Genomic DNA, 19,939 nt, shown 5'->3' on the forward strand with positions numbered 1-19,939 from the left:
AAAAAAAAAAAGAAAGTGCCCTTAATTGGCAAACCATCTCTGCAGCCCCTTGCTTCATTTGTTGTTGTTGTTGTTGTTTCTGTTACTCTCTTGAGCAGGTGTACAACAAATAGCATTTGTTATGACATTTTCATATGTGTAGCACTATCCTTTACTCGTAGTCATCCTGCCATCACCCCACCTCCTTCCAAATAGTTCCTTTTTGCTTTTACACCACATATAAAGAAATGCACATACATGTACAACATATATACAACATGTTGCATATATATGCAACACACATATATGTGTGAATTATGCTCATTTCTAATGACAGATAGCAAATTAACAAAAAGTGGTGGAAAGACTATTGTGAAGTAAGTTTACGAGTGCTTTTCCAAGTACCACTCAAGTAGAGAAAGGGTAACCAAAGACACCATGTCAGAGCCCAGGTATACTGCTTGGTCGAGAGTAACATTTAGAAGTGTTACTTCATGTATTCACCTATGAACCCAATAACCTTACCCTCCCTCCATTAACCATAAACAATCTAGTTGTTTCTTTCTCTACCTCCTTAAGTTTCTCTTTCTGAAAACATTCCGTTATCTGGCTAATAGAATGCAAATGTGGACAGCCCTCAGGGTCTTATGTCCTTCCTTCTGGGTGGCTTGAAAGAGGTGTCCTCAAGTGGACTCAAGAGTCTGCAGAATGGCAGTGAGTTGCACTGTAGGTGCATGAGGCAGGTCTCAAGCCAATATTTCCACACAGGCTAGTATCATCCTGTTCTGAGCTCCCAGTACGTATTTCTCTCTATGAGGGCAGCTAAGAACTGCATTAACCATCTATGGCTAAGTGGTAAACACTTAAAGTCTGTGCTTCCTCTGCCTGTGGAAGAAATAGGTTTCCCTTATTTGCAAGTCTGTTCCCTCTGAGCCCTATGTTTTATCTTACAATTGCACTAACAGTGTAGGTGCATGACCCCCTCAGAGAACATTTACCTCCACAGATTAAAAACATGCCCATCTACATTGCCTTATGACTGTACTAGAATAGCGTCAGTGTCTTCTGACACACATCTCTCTTCTGTACATTAGCCAAGCATTCTGCTCCTCTGAATTGTATCTGTTTTCCTTTCTTTTACCATGGTACTCAGGAAATGAGTCCCCTATTTCCTTACTAAAGGTCTCTTTCTCTATCTAATGATATTATAAAAACTACAGAAACTCATCTTGGGCGGCTGAATCAATAGTTCTGTGAGAAATAGAGCTTACAACTCAAGTATAAAGACCTCAGTTCAAATCACCAGGACCCACATAAAAATCCAGATATGGTCATGCATACCTGTCACCCCAGGGCTGGGAGAGGAGCCAATTCAGGGAGGTTGCTAGGGCTTTTGAGCTGCCAGCCTAGTTCTTAATTCAGTGAGTGGCTGTCTCAGAGAATGAGCTAAAAAGTGAGAGAGTAGGACAACCAATACCTCCCTCTAGCCCCTGTATATGTAAGGATGTGTGTGTACGTGCACACACTCACCACAAATCATCTATACTGTACAGGTATGGCCAACTTATGGCCTATAAATGCAGACAAACACTTTGTAAATGACAGACAGCATCATGCCCCATTGTCAAGGATATAGGTTTCTGAACTGTGTTCTTTGCTTAGCTAGCCTGAAAATACCTACAAGATGCACAACCTAAGTCCACACAGTGTCTCCAGCTCATTTCCTGATTCATTCAGGCTTTCTCAGCAGCCAACTCCCCACATCTCATCTATAACACTCATTTTTCAAGGGATCACTCTTCAGTGACAGATAAGTAAAATAATAAGTAACAGAATGTCATCTACACATTTTCAACCATAATTGGGTGATATCATTTGCTGAGAGTGTGCTTAGTAGACCTACAGGGTTTTGCTGGAGCCACTGGTTGGAGAGGGACCATCTCTAGAAGGATCCTCAGCTATTTTTATGGCTTCTTCCATGGCTGCAAGGAGACCATTACCACCTTCTCCTCTCAAGGCAGGACCAAAGCACTCGGGTCTCCGGATGAGCAACCTCACCACGACATTTGCATTCTCTTCCACACTCTCCCCTACAGTCAAAAGAGAAATATGAACAAAATATAGGTTTTCTGGGGACCATATGTCCTAAGCATTTCTCATTTAAACAAACAGGTATACCTTAGAAGTATACTATAATAATAAATTCAACTTTTAAATTGCATTTATTTATTGGGAGGGTAGGTCAAGTCACATGACACCCCAGAAAGCCAGAAAACAAACAAACAAACAAACAACCTAAAGGAACTGTTTCTCTTCTTCTATCACATGGGTTTGAGGGATAGAACTCACATAGTCAGGCTTGGTTGCCAGCACTTTACCCACTGAGCCATCTTACTGGCCCATAAATTCAACACTTAGCCCACATCACGACTTCATGGTCTGCATGCCCGGTAGTCCTCAGAGACTTGAATGTCTGGATACCTTTTCGTGACAGTCTTGGGAGACTGAAGAAGATGACTGGAACTTGAGGCCTCGTGGGCTATCAAAGGCTGTTGGCAAGGGCCTTGAAAGTTCTACCTCTAGCTATATCCTAGCTCTCATTCTTTACTTCCTGGTTGGTGCCACACAAGAAGCTGCATTGCAAGCTCCTAGCAACCAAGGACTGAGCCATTGCAGCCAACTTTCCTGAAGTGATGGACCGATTAGGTTCCACCCTCAAGATGCCTCTGTTGGGTATTCTGACACAGCAAAGAAGAAAGTGACAGATGTACATACTAAACAATGTACGCTACTTCCATTGGTATTTTCCAAGTAAAGCAAAATACTACAGAGACAAACTATCTGAGAAGGGAGAGGATATTGTCATCCTAACACTTAAGACCCAACTGCAAAAGCCCAGAAGGTAAATACAGACTTGAAGCTAAACAATAAAAATATGATCCACATAAAAAATGTAGTATAGGTTACTTCTGTAGATTGAAAACTATTAAATAGAATATATAATTTCTTATATTCCCCTTCTTCATGAAATTCTATGATGAATCTTTACTTTCTTTTCATTTAAAAATATTAATTTTTACTTCAAATTTTGCATATATACATGAATGTGTGAGCAGGTAAGCACAGGTGCCCAAGGAGGCCACAAGAGGATGTCAGATCTCTTGGAGCTGGAGTTACAGGCATGTGTAAGCTATCTCATATGGATGCTGGGAACTGAACTTGGGTCTTCTTCAGGGGGAGATAAGTGATCCTAACCATTAAGCCCTCTGCCGCAGGACGCTAACTTTTACAGTTTTATGAATTTGCCAGTGGTTGTGTACTACCGTTACAGAAGACTGCAAATCTGAGAAAGTCAAGGTATCGCTCTCCTTCAACTGGATTCCACCCAATGTCTGGGTAACCCTTAGACAGCAGCATCTGACAACTCTGCAGGCCACAGCCAGCCAGATAGCGAACGACCTGCAAATAAAGGATGAGCAAGGGGTCAGCCTTCACGTGGAGCAAACGGGAGCCTCTGCTAAGTCTGGCAGATGAAATTATCCAAGGGTGGTTTGGAACACAGACATTTCATTCCTTTATGTGTGAGTAAAGTATAAGTATATATAAGTATGTGTGAGTGCAGGTGAGTGCAGCACTGGATCTCCTATAGCTAAAGTTGTAGGCAGCCATCATCAACTACTTGATGTGGGTGCTAAGAACTGAACTTGAGTCCTCTGGAGTGCAGCAATCACTCTTAACCACTGAAACATTTCTCCAGCCCTAATGAATAAATTTTTTGCATTTCTTTTTAACATCATGACAGCTGACATAAAATGTAGTCATCAAAATGATGAATGAATTCTCTGAGAAAATAATGTTATTGAATTCCATGCCATATACTCAAGACCTTTGCATACAATTACCATAATATCTGACACATCCCTGAATGTCTAATGGCCCAATTCAAAACCATCTGAGTGGGTCTTCCTAAAGCTCATCTGGTAAGGAATGGGCTGTAAACCATCTGAACACAGAACTCCTATCTGAGATGCAAAGGCATCTTGGAGAGAATTGCTTCAAACTGATTCATCCATTCAGTGGTGGGGCAGTTATGAGAAGGTGCTTAAATGGGGTGACAGTAGCTTAGAGGTGGATCTTCTCAGTGCTGACCAACATCGCTCACTCAAAGGGCACATCATTTTGAGCAAGTTATTTGTGCTCCTTGCATCAGTGTCCATAAAACTTGAGCTATACATCTGTAATCCAAAAATCTAAAGTTCCCAAAGCTGTGAAATCTAAAACACTTTGAGTGTTGGCATGAAGTCACAAATAGCAAAGTCTACATCTGGCCTCAGATGTAGGGTGACTTTCAAAAGGCAGGTGCACTAAGAACACTGAATCAAATATTCCATTATGTGTGTGTGATAACTTTTCAGACTCGAGAAAATGCTCACATCTGAATCCCAATGGCCTCCGAGCATGTTGGATGGGGGATACTCTGCCTGCCTATTGGTGGCACCTTTCAGTGCTGTTGAAATTCACACATGAAAAGGAAATGGCTTCTTGGTTTATCATTTTAAGATACTTCATCTCGTGGGCATGATGATAGTGCATAACATTTCATGAGGGATTGTGACATAGAAACAAATCCATCCCCAAAGAAGCCATAGCCAGTGGTGACAGAGCATTACAGGAATAACTTAGCAGAGTTCTGTCAAGCTTAGAAATGAATGCTGCAGCTACAACTTTTATGTCTGCAGCACTGAGGCAAGTGATAGTCAAGAGAATGACCTACTTAAGGTACTTCAATGTATTCTACAACATTCCATCCTCCTCCCATGGTACCCTGTGCTCTCTTCAGTAGCTCATTCTATAATTCTCTAGCCCCAGATGAACTGCTTTCTCTCAATGCAAATTAACTTATATTTTCAATAATATTTATACATGGAATTGTGTGGCATACATCTTCCTGTGACTGACTTCTATTATATGGTATGATGATTTTGAGACTCAGTCACCTTGTAGCCTAAGTTAACACTGAACTCTTTTGTATTGCTGAATAGCAGTCCATTGGATATGGATGGATAGTTCGCAGCTTCTCTCTTACCAATTTGTACAGTGATGGCTATTTTAGCTGTGGACTAGGATGGATTCCTTTTCCATTTAGCAAATCTCTAGAAATGTAAAGACTATGTGTACAGTTCATTGTAGAGCATGCATGTTTAAACTGGTAAACTGTTAGGGGGGCTTTTCAGACTCACTATGCCACATTCATTCAACAGCACCCTGGCAGGAGTGTCCAACTGCCCCACATTCTCCCTTTATATTTGATATTATCAAAGGTCCAAATACTATTTTAAGGGGTTAGTGAGACATAGGAGTAAGGTTTTCTCCATGAGCCAGAGATGATGAAGCTTCATGACATTGATCTGACATGGCAGGGAACTTGGGGAGAGCTCACTGCCTTACACTTGTAAACAGTGCATGCAGGTGCCCACCAGGGCCAACACCTTCTCTGAAACCGAGGAAGTATTTGCCAAAATGGTGATGTCACCAGGAGCAATGCCAATAGAGAGTAGATTTTTAGAAACACATAAATACAATTTTTAACTGACAGTATCAACTGGTGATAGAGCTCATATACAATCATGGTCCCCAAAGACTACAGCCTCTAGAGATGCCATAGATGCCTTGTTTTGAGCAGGAACATTCTATGATATCTGCATCGCAAAGATGCTATCTAACAAATATATTATATATGTGTGTGTATATAATATGAAATATTTTCAATAAAAGAAAATAACACTTAAGAAGAAGAGCCAAAGCACAGACTTCCAACTTTAAACAACAGGACTTGGAAGAGATGAGCACAAAAATGACTTTTAAGTCATTATGAAAAAGATATCTGACAAACAGCCACAGGCTAAAGGGGCTAAGGACATGGCATGTAGAGAGAATAGTGAGCACAAAAGGCCTGAGATGGGGAGATATTTTGGGATGCTCAGTCACAGTGAGATCTGTGTGGCTGGAACAAAGGGATGAGGCAGGACAGTGGCAGGATGTGGGAACAGATCAATATGGGGTGGGTGGCATTGGAGTAAAATTGTGTCCTTTGCTTTTACATTGAGTAACCCAGGAAACCATTGGGCATTCCTGGGAAGAGGAGGAGAGGATCCTTTTAAGAGGATTAATGTCTGTAAAGGAACAATAGACATGGACTTCAGGGGAAGAACCAAATAGAAAGTCTGCTGTCATGCTTTGGGGAACATTCCATCCATGCTGGTCAACACACATGGTCAGATATGCTTAAGAACACCCAGCCTTGCAATTTCACTGGCATCCTCACTGGAATGCATATGTATTTATGTGATACAAAGTTTATACAATGGAGGACAAAAATATCCTTAGGGAAACTAGAGCTCTATTATTAAATAAAATATTAGATATCATGGGAAAAAGTATGCCAGTCATGGAAAGGTGATTCCTATTTCAAAGAAAATATTTATGGTAAGAGAGACAACCTCTCCTAAACTTCTTAATCTTCATCACATCTAATGGATATGGAATGGAGAACAGAATTATGTCAAATATAAGACATTACAGAGTGATAATCATATGCCATGATTTAACTCACTACAGCACAAGTGCTTATACTGAAGTAAGCCTAAGGTACAGTCCAAAGACACTCAGGGCAGGAGCATGGCTCACCTTCTCCAGATCCGGCTCTCGTAGAGCAAGGGCAAGCTCATTGTTATCCATCACTGAAGCTGCGGCCACGTCTAAAGGAGTTGAACCTCTCATGGCTGGTGATGCTAATTCAAACAAAGAGGAAATAATACCTGGATTGTGCTGGAGCTAGGAGTACAGTGTAAGAAAACACACCTTTCCAACACTTAATACCTAAATAACATATATATATATATATATATTACACTATCCTAAATCTATGTAAGATCTTTGACAATCAAAAATGTGTATGTATATTGTGATTGAAATGGATGCAGACTATGAAAGGGTTCAGTTGCACAAATGAACATTCAAGACTTCAAGACCTTACCAAGTTTTGTGATGAGAATACTGTAGATCTACTCTGATTCTTAAAAAATACAATGTATTGCAGTAACCATGCACTTGGATATTTGGGTATTATGATCACTTAAACTGATATAAACGAGACAGTATAAAAAATCCTCTCAGGTGGCAAACCTCTGGGTATGTCTGAGGATGCATTTTTAGAGTAGGTAATTGAACGATGGTAAGACCCACCCTGCTTATGGGTGGTACCGTTCCATGGGCAGAGAATTTGGACTGAATTAAAAAAAAAAAAAAAAGAAAAAAGATAAAGACAGATGAGTGCTGCCTGCATTCTTCTTGCCCCTTACTTCTTAATTTACTCAGCTATCAACCAACAGCCTTACCTTCCCAGTCACTGCCACATCAGACAGTGGCTATGGCCTTCCCCACAATAACACTTTACACCCCCAAAGTGTGAGCCAAGATGAATCCTTCCTTCTCTTAAGTTTCTTTTTGTCAGATAATAGAGCAATGAGAAAATTAACTGATTGCCTACTATCTAAGTCAAAATTGGTAACTTTGTCTAGGGTGCAGTTATGAGTCACCTAACATAGGTTCTAGGATCAGAACACTAGTCCTCTGCAGGAGGAGCAGCAATTTTTCATGACCACCAAGCCATCGCTCCAGCTCCTGTCCAGGTCATTTTTCCTTTAAAAACTAAATTCATATCACACATTAACTTACCAAGACCAACACTGCTGTTTTCCAGTAAATAACTGAGATGATCAAACATGGCTTTTTGATTCTGTCTACTTATACGACAGAAGTAACAGAGAAAACGGCAGCAGTTGGCCACCATCTTGGGGAAGGTGATTTCCTATAAAAAAGAGTATCTGGTTAGTTGCTGAAACAAACAATAGGCTTGAGCACTGAAGGTGAGGCCACAAGGACAGTGCCATCCCATTCACCCATGAAAACCAAGCTCAGATACTGAAAACCTTCAAACATTCAGCCTGTGAGTCACTCAGTCCTCTAGTCACTGAATATCAGGCCTAACAGGGCCTGCATCTACAGATTGCACTGTCACTTAGCCCTATACTTACAGGTAGTCTGTGCCTACATAATCTGTCTGTGCCTACATAATCTCTATGATTCCATTTTATACAATTCAGAAAATATAGATGGATGTTAAGAACTTAGGAGTAGAAAGGAAAGATACGCTGAACTTAGAGTTTCATAATGGGATGTTTTTATCACCATCAATTATTGTTATTGTTCTTATTGTTGATATTCCAGGGCTTCACAACCTGCCTGCTATAGGCACCACTTCTTTGCCAAGGTTCTGGCCAGAAGGGCCCAGTGGTCAGCACCCACACATGCATATCTCCTTACCCGAGAATCTAGGGTTAACTTTTCAACTTTCCTAAAGCTGTGACCCTTTAATACAGTTTTTCATGTTATAGTGCCCCTCAACCAAAAAAATATTTTCGTTGCTACTTTATAGTTGTAACTTTGCTACTGTTATGAATCATAACATAAATATTTGATATGTAGGCTATCTGATATGTGATCCCTGTGGCCGCATTAGGGTTGGGACCCACAGGTTGAGAAACATCTGCCACACTGGATGCTTCTTCCTGAACTCAGAGTATTGTCGGTCTTTAAATGTCTGTCTGTGGGGCATGGAAAACCTAGGCTTATATATATTATAAAGAATAAGTGTTGTGATTTAAATATAGGCATGACACTTGCATCTCAACGAGAGTGTGCTGGTTTATATGGGGTGGTGATGGAGCTCTTTGCTGTGCTCTTTCCGTTAGATATCTGGGTGTTTCAGACTTTGTTCTAAATTGTACTTACTTAAAAGTTAACTTTAAAACCCATTCCAGAACAACCCTGTCTAAGCATTGATTTTTGGCTCAGAAATTTAGAGATTCTGTTGTATAAATACTAGCAATTGCTGAGTCTAAAGGACAAGTATGTACCTTGTACTTATGATGGGATAGGATTTCATATTGAAATATTTATATGCTCTTTGTAAGTTGCTAAATATCATTTAAGGAGACTCACTTAGGAGACAACAAATGACAAAGCACAGTATAGGAATTTGTTTTCCAATATTAAAGAAAGTTCAAACAGCCATCTACAACTCTTAGACTCAAGGGTGTGTGTGTGTGTGTGTGTGTGTGTGTGTGTGTGTGTGAGACAATCAGTGTTCTTTAAACACAAGTTCACTAAAGGAATGTAAGAAATAATCACTCATAATTTCTCTGCAACATGGTTTCTACAGTCAAGGCTTCAGTTTACCTTGGACTCCCCACCTCCAAGGACGTTCACCATGACTTCCATCACTGTCTCATGCATCCCAAGGGCCCGCATGAGATTGGGATGCTGGTAAAACACTTTGTTATTCATGATATCCCTAGAAAGAACATAATTACAACAGTGTTATCTTCTGCTGTATAATTAAGACTGTGATATGCCTACATACAATGCTCATTCTCTGATTCTCTGAGAGAAATGGGATGCATGTGAGGTCAGAAGTACCAGCAGCCCCCCTTCCCCGATTGTGATGGACATTAAAAGAAACTGCAGCAGATGGAACTTAGAATAATTCTAACATTATCTCTGGCTTAAATATTACATCATGGTATTCTCAAGGGTCTTCATCCTGGACCAGAAGCAACCACTAATTGTAAATGGAAAGAAGTTCTACAGACATCTCTTTCAGGATCAGTAAGCAGAAGAGTTTGCTAGGCAATATTTTCTTGTCAAGTCTAAAGCAATAAGATCTCTCTTTCTCTATTTCTCTCTGTCTCCCCATCTATCTCTGTGTATCTCTACCTCTGTCTCTCTCTATCAAACACACACACACCTGAACTCTGTATTTCATTTCTTTCATTGTATCATTCACATACAGATTTGGTGAGAGTACATATTTTAGTTATTCTTTTTAGACAAATGGGCTTGCCAAGTAGGTAAGTTGGCACTTATGAAGCATATCTTTTTTATCAAAAAAGTAGAATTTTATTCCCTAATATAATTTTAATTTATATCACTAATGAACAATTTATTTGTTAACGGAACATATTGCTGCTTACTTAACAAGTAATCTCTAACTCCTAGAAGACTTTGTTTTTCATTAGCTTAATTAAAAAACACCTCAATATATAAGAGGCTTCTTATATATTCAAATATTAGGAGGATACAAATGACACTCAGGCTCATTCTATTATAGGCAAAGTCCAGAGAACACAATGTTTGCTTGTTGGCATAGATTTTCCTGTTTTGTAATATATCACATTAGCACTCTTATATTTTCAATGTGTACCCATTATGGTGAATGTGAAATATAATCTTCCAGTCTATTTTTATAAATTTAAATATTAATAGGCTCATGAGCAATACATAGTATTATTCTGAGATTAAAATATATATAAGTGATAATGATGTCATCTTTAATGCTTTAAATCCTCTGGATTGTGTCCTAGTTTCATATAAGAGAAAACAAGTTTTGTTTTTTTTCTCTTCATTATGAGTATATGTTATGTGTGGGGGTGTACACTTTGGATGTAGGTGCCCATGTGGGCCAGGAAAGGACCTCAGATCACTTGGAGTTACAGGCAGTTGTGAGCTTCCAGATATTGGAGCTAAGAATCCAACCTGAGTCCCATACAAGAGCAGCAGGTGTATGCAACCACTGAGACATCCTCCAGCCTCAAGGTTAATTACTTCTTTGTCTTCCATTCTATTCATGTGGCCATGACATTTTTTAGCTCAACATTTCTGATTTTTATCTAATTATATTCTATTTAATTTTGTTTGAGATGGTGTCTCTTTATGTAGACCAGGTGCCTCAACTTCACAGATATCCATCTGCCTCTGCCTCCCAAGGAATGCTAATTAAAGGTATGCTTCTTGGCCTGCCCCTAATTTTATTTTCTATGAATATTCTTTCATTGTCTTCTACCTACCACTGTACATTCCAGATACCTACAGTTTTTCTACATTTTTCTCATGAACAGCATATAATCTACATTTTTGATGACGGTGGTGGTGGTGGTGGTGGTGGTGGTGGTGGTGGTGATATTTGGATTTCTTAAACTAGAACCCTAACTTTAGAATACCTTTCTGGGATCACTGGGAGAAAACATGGTTGGCTTTACTATTACTCTTAAAGATGGGGCATCAATGTTAATCCCTGATGTTCATGAAATATAAACTCATGATGTTGAATCATCAGAACTTGGTTCCCACTCTCCTCCTTTTTCCAGCATCCAATAGATGGAGGCATCTTTCTTATTATCTCCTGTTGGTAAGTATCTGTGTGATAGATTTAATGTGTTTTTATATATAATTGTACACTTTTGAGTGGCTGAAAAAATAACCTAGTTACTGTGTGCCAACGCTACATTAGCATCTTCATCTGTCAAATTAGTCAACTTTTGTTGCTTATCAATTTTTTAACATTTTGTTCAATGTGAAAAGGTACATGTTCGTCAATTCTGTGCAAAATGCCTTCTGGATACCACAGGTACTGTACCCATAGACTTTCAAAAGTCATGACTGCCTATACAAGACATGCATAAGACTATATCAAATGTGGGAGAAAGCTCACAAGGCCAGAACCCTAACTGAAGAGCTGCATGCAGTAAGTGACTACTGGGGAATCAAGAGCCACTTTTTTTTTTTCAGGGATAAATTCCCTCTGCCAGGTTTTCCATGACACAGTGAGTATTTTTCTAATTTGGTTTAAAAACTTAATCTCTAGGAAAAAATACTTGACATCATCCCATAATCCAGTGAGAGTTACCGCATCAGTGTCCTTCTGGCATTACAAACTTGAAAAGAAATGCACACGGGAAAGACAGCTACAGCTACGCATTTACCCTAGTCCACGGATCATCAGCTTCTCCTCTTCTTTGCCCATCCTCACACTCAGCAGAGATCGGATCTGACCGAGCGAAGCAAGCAGATTGATGGTGTCCTCCACAGAGACCCCGTTGATAGTGTAGGTCTTTGGCAGCGCTCGGACTAGACCCCCGATGCCATCATACTGCCGATGTAGCAGCACAAACATGGCCCTCACCAGCTCAGGGTCCTCAATGACAGACTCTTGAGCCCACCGTACCATAGTCTCAGAAATGAGTTGCTGGAGGCTGGCTGCATGGAAGGTTTGTGTCAAATAGTAAGAGAACACACATCAGACATTTTAACTCCAGAACCTCGGAGCTTCAAATTGGCATCACAAAAGCTAGGACACCCTAAAGAGCACATGAAATGTTCTTGATAAATGCTATTTTTTATTATTCTTTCCAGAGAGATCATAGGTAGTTTATTAAGGGTAAAAAGAAAAAACAAGTTCTTCCAACTAAATAACATTTTTACAGTTAACATGAATAATTTCAGAGTTATGAATGAGAAATGTTCTTCGCAGGCTCGTGTATTTGAACTCTTTGTTTACAGTGGGTGGTACAGTTTTGGGAAGGTTATGGACTCTTCAAGGGGTAAGCCTTGTGAGAGGAAGTATGTCACTGGGGGTGGGTTTTGAGGTTTTATAAACTGACTCTGATTCCTGTGGTCAATGAAATGTGTCAGAAAGCCTCTCGTTCTTCTTCAAGCCTCCTCACCATGATGCACTTTACCCAATGGGAATTGTTAGGTCGAATATACCTTCTCTTATCTTGTTTTCAAGGTATTTTTTTTATCAGAATAGCAGAAAAATAACTACGTTTGAGAGCCTACAAATCTGTCAAACAGCACAAGGAACCCAAACTTTTACTTCATGGAGTTTTTTCCTCTGACTTTGCTCCCAGAAGGTCTGATGCCACTCTAGCTCTAAAGATCCATTGTGGAAAACTCAAGGTCACACTTGGTTACCTAGCTGGCTCCTCAATTAAGTTGTCTGCAGCATGCATTATTGCGTCAACATGATTTTACTTAAATTTGGATCTAAATTGTCACTTAAAATGCCTCTGAAAGGGTTTGATGGTTCGAGTTTAACTAAAATGAAGAAAATCGCATCAGACATACAAGCCTATCTGTGGCATAGTATGCAACGCAGTCTCTTTTAAAGTAATAGAAATTTCCAAACGTCTTTAAGTAAAATAGAGGCATGTAAGTTAGGTAGGGTAGATGTGGCTGAGGTGCGCTAAGGCTTAATTCTCTCATTAATATATCAGTTGGTTCTCAAATGAAGCTATTTATTTTGTGCCTATATTTAATTTAAGAATAAAAAACAATCTACCAAATGTATCCAAACAAAAACAGGGCAAACAAATGCCAAATATTCCCACATATCTCAAAAATCTCATTGTCATGATAACATGCAAAAGCCATAGATATATTAGCCAATGTGGCTGGCTAGGAACTTAGAACACTGGCTGACGATAGCCTACCTCAAATTTTGCTGTGTCTCTAAACGATAATTTCATGAATAATGTTTTGTTTTGTTTTGTTTTTACTTTTTTTTTTCCTAGAAAGAAGTTTTAGGACGCCAGCACTGTAGCTTAAACTTAGTAGTATCTTAGAAATGTGGTCCAACTGAGATCCATTGTCTCTGCCCCATGACCCCTTCAGAATTAAAGTACACTTCTGAAGAACTCAGAGTCCAGAAGAGGTGGTTTATTTGGCTCCAAGGACTGGCAGCCATTTTCTAGGTCAAATAGCATACAATTAACCAGAGATGATTCTCAATGTTCAGAAGCTGTTTCTAAAACTTAAAAAAGGCTTCAGAACCAAATGTAGTCATAGTTACAGATATCTATTTAGCCTTAAAAGGAATGGCTTACATTTATATAATCATTTAAAAATTGTGTACATTTACCCCTCGAAGGTTAAGTCATTCCCTTTATAATTTCTCTGTGTGTATGTTTACATTTGTCTACATGTATATACATGAATATAAATATGGTTGGAGGCCAGAGACTTATATTGATGCATTCCTGAAGAGTTCTCCCCTTTACCTTTTGAGTCAGAGTCTCTCAATAGCTTGAAGCTAAGTACTTCAGATAGACTGGATAGAAAGCAAGCCCCGAGGATCCCGTCTTTGCCTCCCAGGCACTGTGATTGTAGGTGTGTACTGCTGCTTTTTGCGTGGATGCTAGGGACACAAACTCTGATCTTTGTGCTTACACTGCAGTACTTTACGGAGCCATCTCTCAAGCTATGCTTCCTCTTGACAGTCTGTGAGCGAACCCCTAAAATGTCAGAAATACAGGGAGGGAGCCCACGTCCTCCACAGTACAGCTACCTCTCATGCTGGTCCTATGAGTACAGCTGACAACCATCTACCTCTAGGTTCTACAAGCATTGACTTAAGAAGCTGATCCTTGAAAGTTGGGACCTTTTACTGAGTAGGTGTTCATTCTCAGGATGAATAAATATCACTGGGCCCTAGACTAGGACCCTTTCATATGCTTACAGGACTTTCTGGAGTCACTTGCAACTGGTTTTTCAGCTTGCTTCTTCTTCAGGTAGGTCACCTTTTCTACCAGAGACAGCAGGCGTCCTCTGATTGTTAAGTCATTGCTTCCATCTAGGGATCCATCCTCGTCCAGTTCAATTCCTGGCATTAACAGCAGGGGCGGGGGAAGAGAAGGAAACCCTTTGAAAACAGTACGTAGCTGGGAACTAACCTCAGGCTCTGGAGCTTTTTTGTCCTCAGCTTCCAGTGAAGCCTCAAGCACCTGACAGCACCTACTAGACTATCTCTCTCCAGAGCACTCAAATAGGATTCGCTTCTCAGCAACTCTCCCCACCTTCCTCTTTTCCCCCAGTTCTTATTATTCCAGGACCATTGATAATTGGGGCACACATTGAATGAAGAACAAAAAGGTACCATCAGGAGTCAAAGTCAATTCTGCCCTTTGCCTGACCTTTGCAGCATCAAGACTTTGAATACTGTTTTCCTGAACTGCATCCTACCCGTCTAAAATTCACAGGACTTCTGTACTCCTTGCTTCTAAGTATCTCAGTGTATTCACTGAGAGGTAGAGAGAAAGGCATAACTATATTTCCTAAGCCAGGGTATGCTTTATACCTACAGCAATAATTCTTCTGTTTAGGGTATAATTCATTGATATTATATAGACAGCATAATATATAGGCAAATGGACTTTCATTCTTAGAATTAATATATAGTGTGATATTCTTAATCTCTTCTAAAATAAGATAAGTATAAGCTGACTGGTGCCAAATCTGTCATTCATATAATGTATATGTATAAAATCTAGCTAGTTACTTCTTTACTTATATCTGTTTATCTATCTACATCACTGGAAAAATTACAAATTAACTTTCTGTCACTGAAACTCATACCTTTCACATCATTTCATAAAGAAATACAGACCTCTGTTTCTTTGATTACTATTATTTAAATGAGAAATTTCCTCATCAGGTTAGTCTGTAGGCAGGCCTGTGAGACACTGTCTTAATTGTCAATTGATAGAGAAGTGTATAGCCCACTGTGGGTGTTACCATTCCCTTGAAGATAGTGTTGGGACATGTTAGAAAGCTAGCTAAGCATAAACCTGAACAACAATAACAAGCAGCACTTCCTACACAGTTTCTTTAGATTCTTGCTTGGATTCTGGCTCTTGCAGGAAGCGGGTGCAACTGCAGGCCCCGTGAAACCCACTTGTTTACTGCCTTGCCCGAGCATGCGCAGTGAGGCTGCATGCGTGGGCTGCCTGCCAGGCTGGACACTTCCTCATGATCCAGACCTGTCAGCCTATCTGTGAACGACCTAAGCTCATGCCTAGAGCATGTGTGAATTCTGATTGGATGAGGTGGGGTGGAGCTAGAAGGAAGTGAGTCAGCGAGAGTAGAGAGAAGAGTTTAGCCCTTGCTGCGAGAAGGATGGAGTAGTAGAAGCTAACTGTTGTAAAAGAAGCCAGTAGTAGTGAAGAGAGTTTGTTTAGCCCTTGCCCTAGGTAGAAGCCAGAAGTAGAATAAGAGTAGTTTAGCCCTTGCTCTAAGAAGAAGTTGCTGGGGAAGAGAGCTGTAAAAGAAAAAGCCTGAAGTAAAGTTGCTGCGTGAACCCGACCCGTGTCCGTGTCATTCCTGTCACCGGCCAGAGTAGGACAACGACAGGCCCTGACTTCCCTCATTGATGGACTGTGACCTAGAAGTATAAGCCAAAGCAAATTAAGTATTTTCTTCTCCTAAATTACCCTCGGTCATGGTACTTGATACAGCAACAGAGATTGTCAGAACAACAATTTTACCACAGTGAGTCATCAGGTCCTCGTGGAAATCTAGGAGTTGGTCTCGGATTTCTTCAGGGCAGGGGCATTCACTTTTGTCATCCTTAAAATTGAGAAGCATGTTAATCTGGAAGAGGAAAACAAGAGAGGACCAACAAGAGGGGAAAGAATGGTGAATTTGAATTCAGGAGTATTCAAAAGCACATTTCTCATGTGCACAAATTACTCCCCTCAATCAGTGAAAAGTGATTCATTCAATCCAACCAGCATCACAAATAGGTCAGTTTCTCCTGGGTGTTGGGAGATGGAAAATAGTTACAATTGTGTAGAATCCTCTTCAGGTCTACTAGCTGTTAGACTCATACACATTATAAACCTTAACTACAGGTGTCTTAGGGGATATATAGGTAAGAATGTTTTCTGCTCTTCCAAAGGACACCAGTTTAGTTCCCAGTATCCATATCAGGTAGCTAATAACTTCCTGTCATATTCCTCCAGGGGATCTGACACTTTCTTTTTACTTGAAGGGCACCTACACACACACACACACACACACGTGTGCGCGCGTGTGTGTGTGTGTGTGTGTGTGTGTGTGTGTAATCTTTTTGAAGTATTTGATTATATTCTTCACATTTAATATGCTCCATACACCCATACTTTTCTAACAAGGGCACTTTGTGCATATTTTAAAGAAAGCTTTTGGGAAGGATACCAATTCAAAGAGAAGAAAAGATCTAAATACAATAGGAACCACACAATAGCTATGCTGATGCTGATATTCATGTTTCATTCAAACTTGGGGCCTTCCTTCCATCAGCTTAAGTTTTAGAACCAATAGTATTACATTCACAAACTAAGATAAGAGGGCTTTGATGTCCTCCCATATTTTTCTTTTGAAAATGTTTATGGTTTATAATGTCCTTTTATTACAGATTTAAGATAATTATAGATTCATATGCTCTTAGGAGACATAATAAAGAGATATCGCATATGCCTTTATATATAACTTAGCTGCTGTTACCAGCATTTCTCCAGTTGGGAAGAATTCTAAAGTCTTATCTCTATCCATGTCCCTTTAATCTCCGTTTACAATACAGTCATCTTAAATTCTCTACACACCCAGTCAGAACAGCAAAAGATAGTTGTATAATATCTACTTAACCCCAAACAATATTTGGATAAAGCTAATAAAATAAAAGTAAGAAAGTGTGTTTTTATTTATGCACGCAAGCCTAACACTTCCCAGTGTTTTGTTGTGTTTTGTTTTTTGTTTTTCTTTCTCTATTCTCTTCTGTCATTTTTCTTTCCTTTCAGTTAAAAAATCATCTTTAGCTTTTTTTAAATAGCATGTCCAAGATTTGCTAACTTCTTTACATTTTATTGTATTTAAGTGTTTAGGAGAGGTGTTGTTTACGCAGATGCCTTAGAGGTAAGAAAAGATTATATCCACTGGAGCTAGAATTAGGTGGTTGTGAGCCACTACATGTGGAAGCTTTGAACCAAACTTGAGTCTTCCTGGAGAGGAGGAGGCATACTTAACCTCCGTATCATCTCTCCAGCCTCTTTAAGTGTCTCAATGCTCACTTCCTCTTGATAGGTCTTTTGCACAGCATGCAGAACTCTGAGCTGACAGGTTGTCTTTCAGTGGTGGGGACACACCTTCCATCCTATCGTCTCTGAAAACAACCTACTGCTACTCCGACTTGTCTTCCCTCTTCATGTAAGACTTCATTTCTTTCAAAGCTTTTCCCTTGGCTATCATTTTCAGAAACTCTGCTATACTGTATATTGATGTGAAATCTTTTGTTTTCCTGTTGAGGGCTTGATTGGCTTCTTGGGTCTCCAGTTGCATAGCCTTTAGAGGAGCAGTTCTCAACCTGTGGGTCACAGTCCCTTTTGGGGGTTGAATGTCTCCTCCACAGGGTCACATACCACATATCCTGCATATCAGTTATCTACATTACAATTCATAACAGTAACAAACTTAGTTATGAAGTAGAAATGACCTGATTATATGGTTGGCGGTCACCACAACATGAGGACCTGTATTCAAGGGCTGCAGCTTTCGGGAGGCTGAGAGCCACTGCTTTAGAGAATTTGATATTTCCAGACATTTTCTTCAGTGACCTTTTTTCAGTCTGCCTATTGCTCCTCCTTTGCAGCTCAATATCATGCGGAGATCCTTGTCTCTCTTTGTGTCTCTGTTCTCTCTTGTCCTCTGATGATTCTTCTGCACTGCTCTCTTCTAAGTTAAAATGACACCCCTGCTGTCCACATCCTGGTCTCCAGCCCACTTCTCTCACTAGCTATTGTATTTTTATTAATCTAAAGTGTCCTGGATTCTTCTTTGGCCCTTTCTCCTTTGCTAAGATCCTTCTGTTTTTTCTTTTTTTCTTTTTTTTTTTCTAGAGAAGTTTAGTGAGCACAGCTTTGTCATGGTAAGATCTGCAGCCTCAGGGTTGGCATTTTCTTTGTTCCCTTAGACCTTACCTGGGTATAGGTCAAAGGAGAGATTTTTAAGTCAAATATAAACATTTTCAGTATGTTGCAATGAATTCTGGACCTTACTCAAATTCTAGCTAGCTTTCTCTGACACTAGCCAATGGAAGACTTAGAGAAAGGGTCTTGGGGTTAGTGGCCCTTTCTTCTACAAAGGTGCCAAAGTCAAAGAACCTAGAGTCTGCTCCTGGAGTGGAGGGCTTCTATTATTTGAAGTGATCCAGGCCAGTAAACGTTGACCTATCTCTGGTTGAATTCTGTCACTATTTGTGGAACCTCAAGTTGTTACATCTTGACGTCCTTGAATCAACTCGAGTTGAGTTGATGCCTTTTACTGATTACTTACTCATTTATCAAATTAGATATAACAACATCTCATTCAATAATAAGCAATAGTTTATTGTAAGCAGGTCAATTCTTTTGGTGAAACTGAGACTATTGACCAAATGAACATAGCTAATTTCAACAGAACAGAAAAGAAAAAGCCACTCATTACTTATCAAGTAGTTTTGTCATGCACAGATCCTGACTGCTCCAAAACTCTAAATGAGAAAGATCTTCAATTCTACTCTGGTACCTGCTCCTGCGGTGGTGATCGGAACTCCTTGGTTTTCCTGGCAGTGAGTGCAGCAGACATGTTTAAGGCTTGCATGACTTCATTATACCTGAACCGTTGGTTGTCTTGGAGTTTAGCTACAAAGTCATCTGAAAAGGCTACAATGGCTTCGATCCGGTGCCTAACCTGACAGTCACAGAGGTACTGAAGCAAGAGGCACATCTGAGGAGATAATTTAAAAGTCATAGCATTAATATTTAATTTATATGAAGTCATAACCAGTGTAAAATGTTCTTAGTTTCCTATTTTCTCTAAAACACAGCATCCTAGCACTTGACAAGCAGAAATGTGTTTAATCTTACTGAATGAAGTTAACATGCACGGGCCAGCATAGCCGATACATGCCCCCGGAGGAGGTAATCATTCAGAGGTCCTCTGTGGTACCACAGGCACAGCAGCCAATGAATAAATAAGGAAGAGTTTACAAAGGGAACTTCTGGGAGGGTTTTCATGATTAGTTGGAAAATAGAATACCTTTCTTTCAAAATACACGCAATTGGGTTATAACTTAATTGTTGGAGGAAGGGTGTGGTAATGTATGTTTATGAGAAAGAACACAGTTGTGAATATTGCTGAGCCAAAAGACATCGAATCCCTGATCCAGGGCTAGAATATGGTGGTCATATACAAACTGATCATGAGGTGG

The 19,939-nt window shown here is 39.8% G+C and overlaps 1 protein-coding gene across 11 annotated transcripts in view; it reads right to left on the minus strand.

The window, feature by feature from the left end:
• The window catches only part of Ryr2 (ryanodine receptor 2), a 562,694-nt gene that overhangs the window by 162,765 nt on the left and 379,990 nt on the right, over positions 1-19,939 (minus strand). For all 11 annotated transcript variants that reach the window (XM_029468301.1, XM_029468299.1, XM_029468302.1 and 8 more), the window contains exons 38-46: positions 19,255-19,455; positions 16,200-16,305; positions 14,396-14,539; positions 11,862-12,135; positions 9,280-9,394; positions 7,717-7,849; positions 6,667-6,770; positions 3,303-3,438; positions 1,883-2,069 (exon numbers count right to left, since the gene is read on the minus strand). In XM_029468301.1, coding sequence (XP_029324161.1) covers positions 1,883-2,069; positions 3,303-3,438; positions 6,667-6,770; positions 7,717-7,849; positions 9,280-9,394; positions 11,862-12,135; positions 14,396-14,539; positions 16,200-16,305; positions 19,255-19,455 — 1,400 coding nt within the window. The remainder of the gene's footprint in view (positions 1-1,882; positions 2,070-3,302; positions 3,439-6,666; positions 6,771-7,716; positions 7,850-9,279; positions 9,395-11,861; positions 12,136-14,395; positions 14,540-16,199; positions 16,306-19,254; positions 19,456-19,939) is intronic.

The sequence above is a fragment of the Mus caroli genome, chromosome 13 (genome assembly GCF_900094665.2).
Source record: "Mus caroli chromosome 13, CAROLI_EIJ_v1.1, whole genome shotgun sequence".
In the NCBI taxonomy this organism is placed as follows: Eukaryota; Metazoa; Chordata; class Mammalia; order Rodentia; family Muridae; genus Mus; species Mus caroli.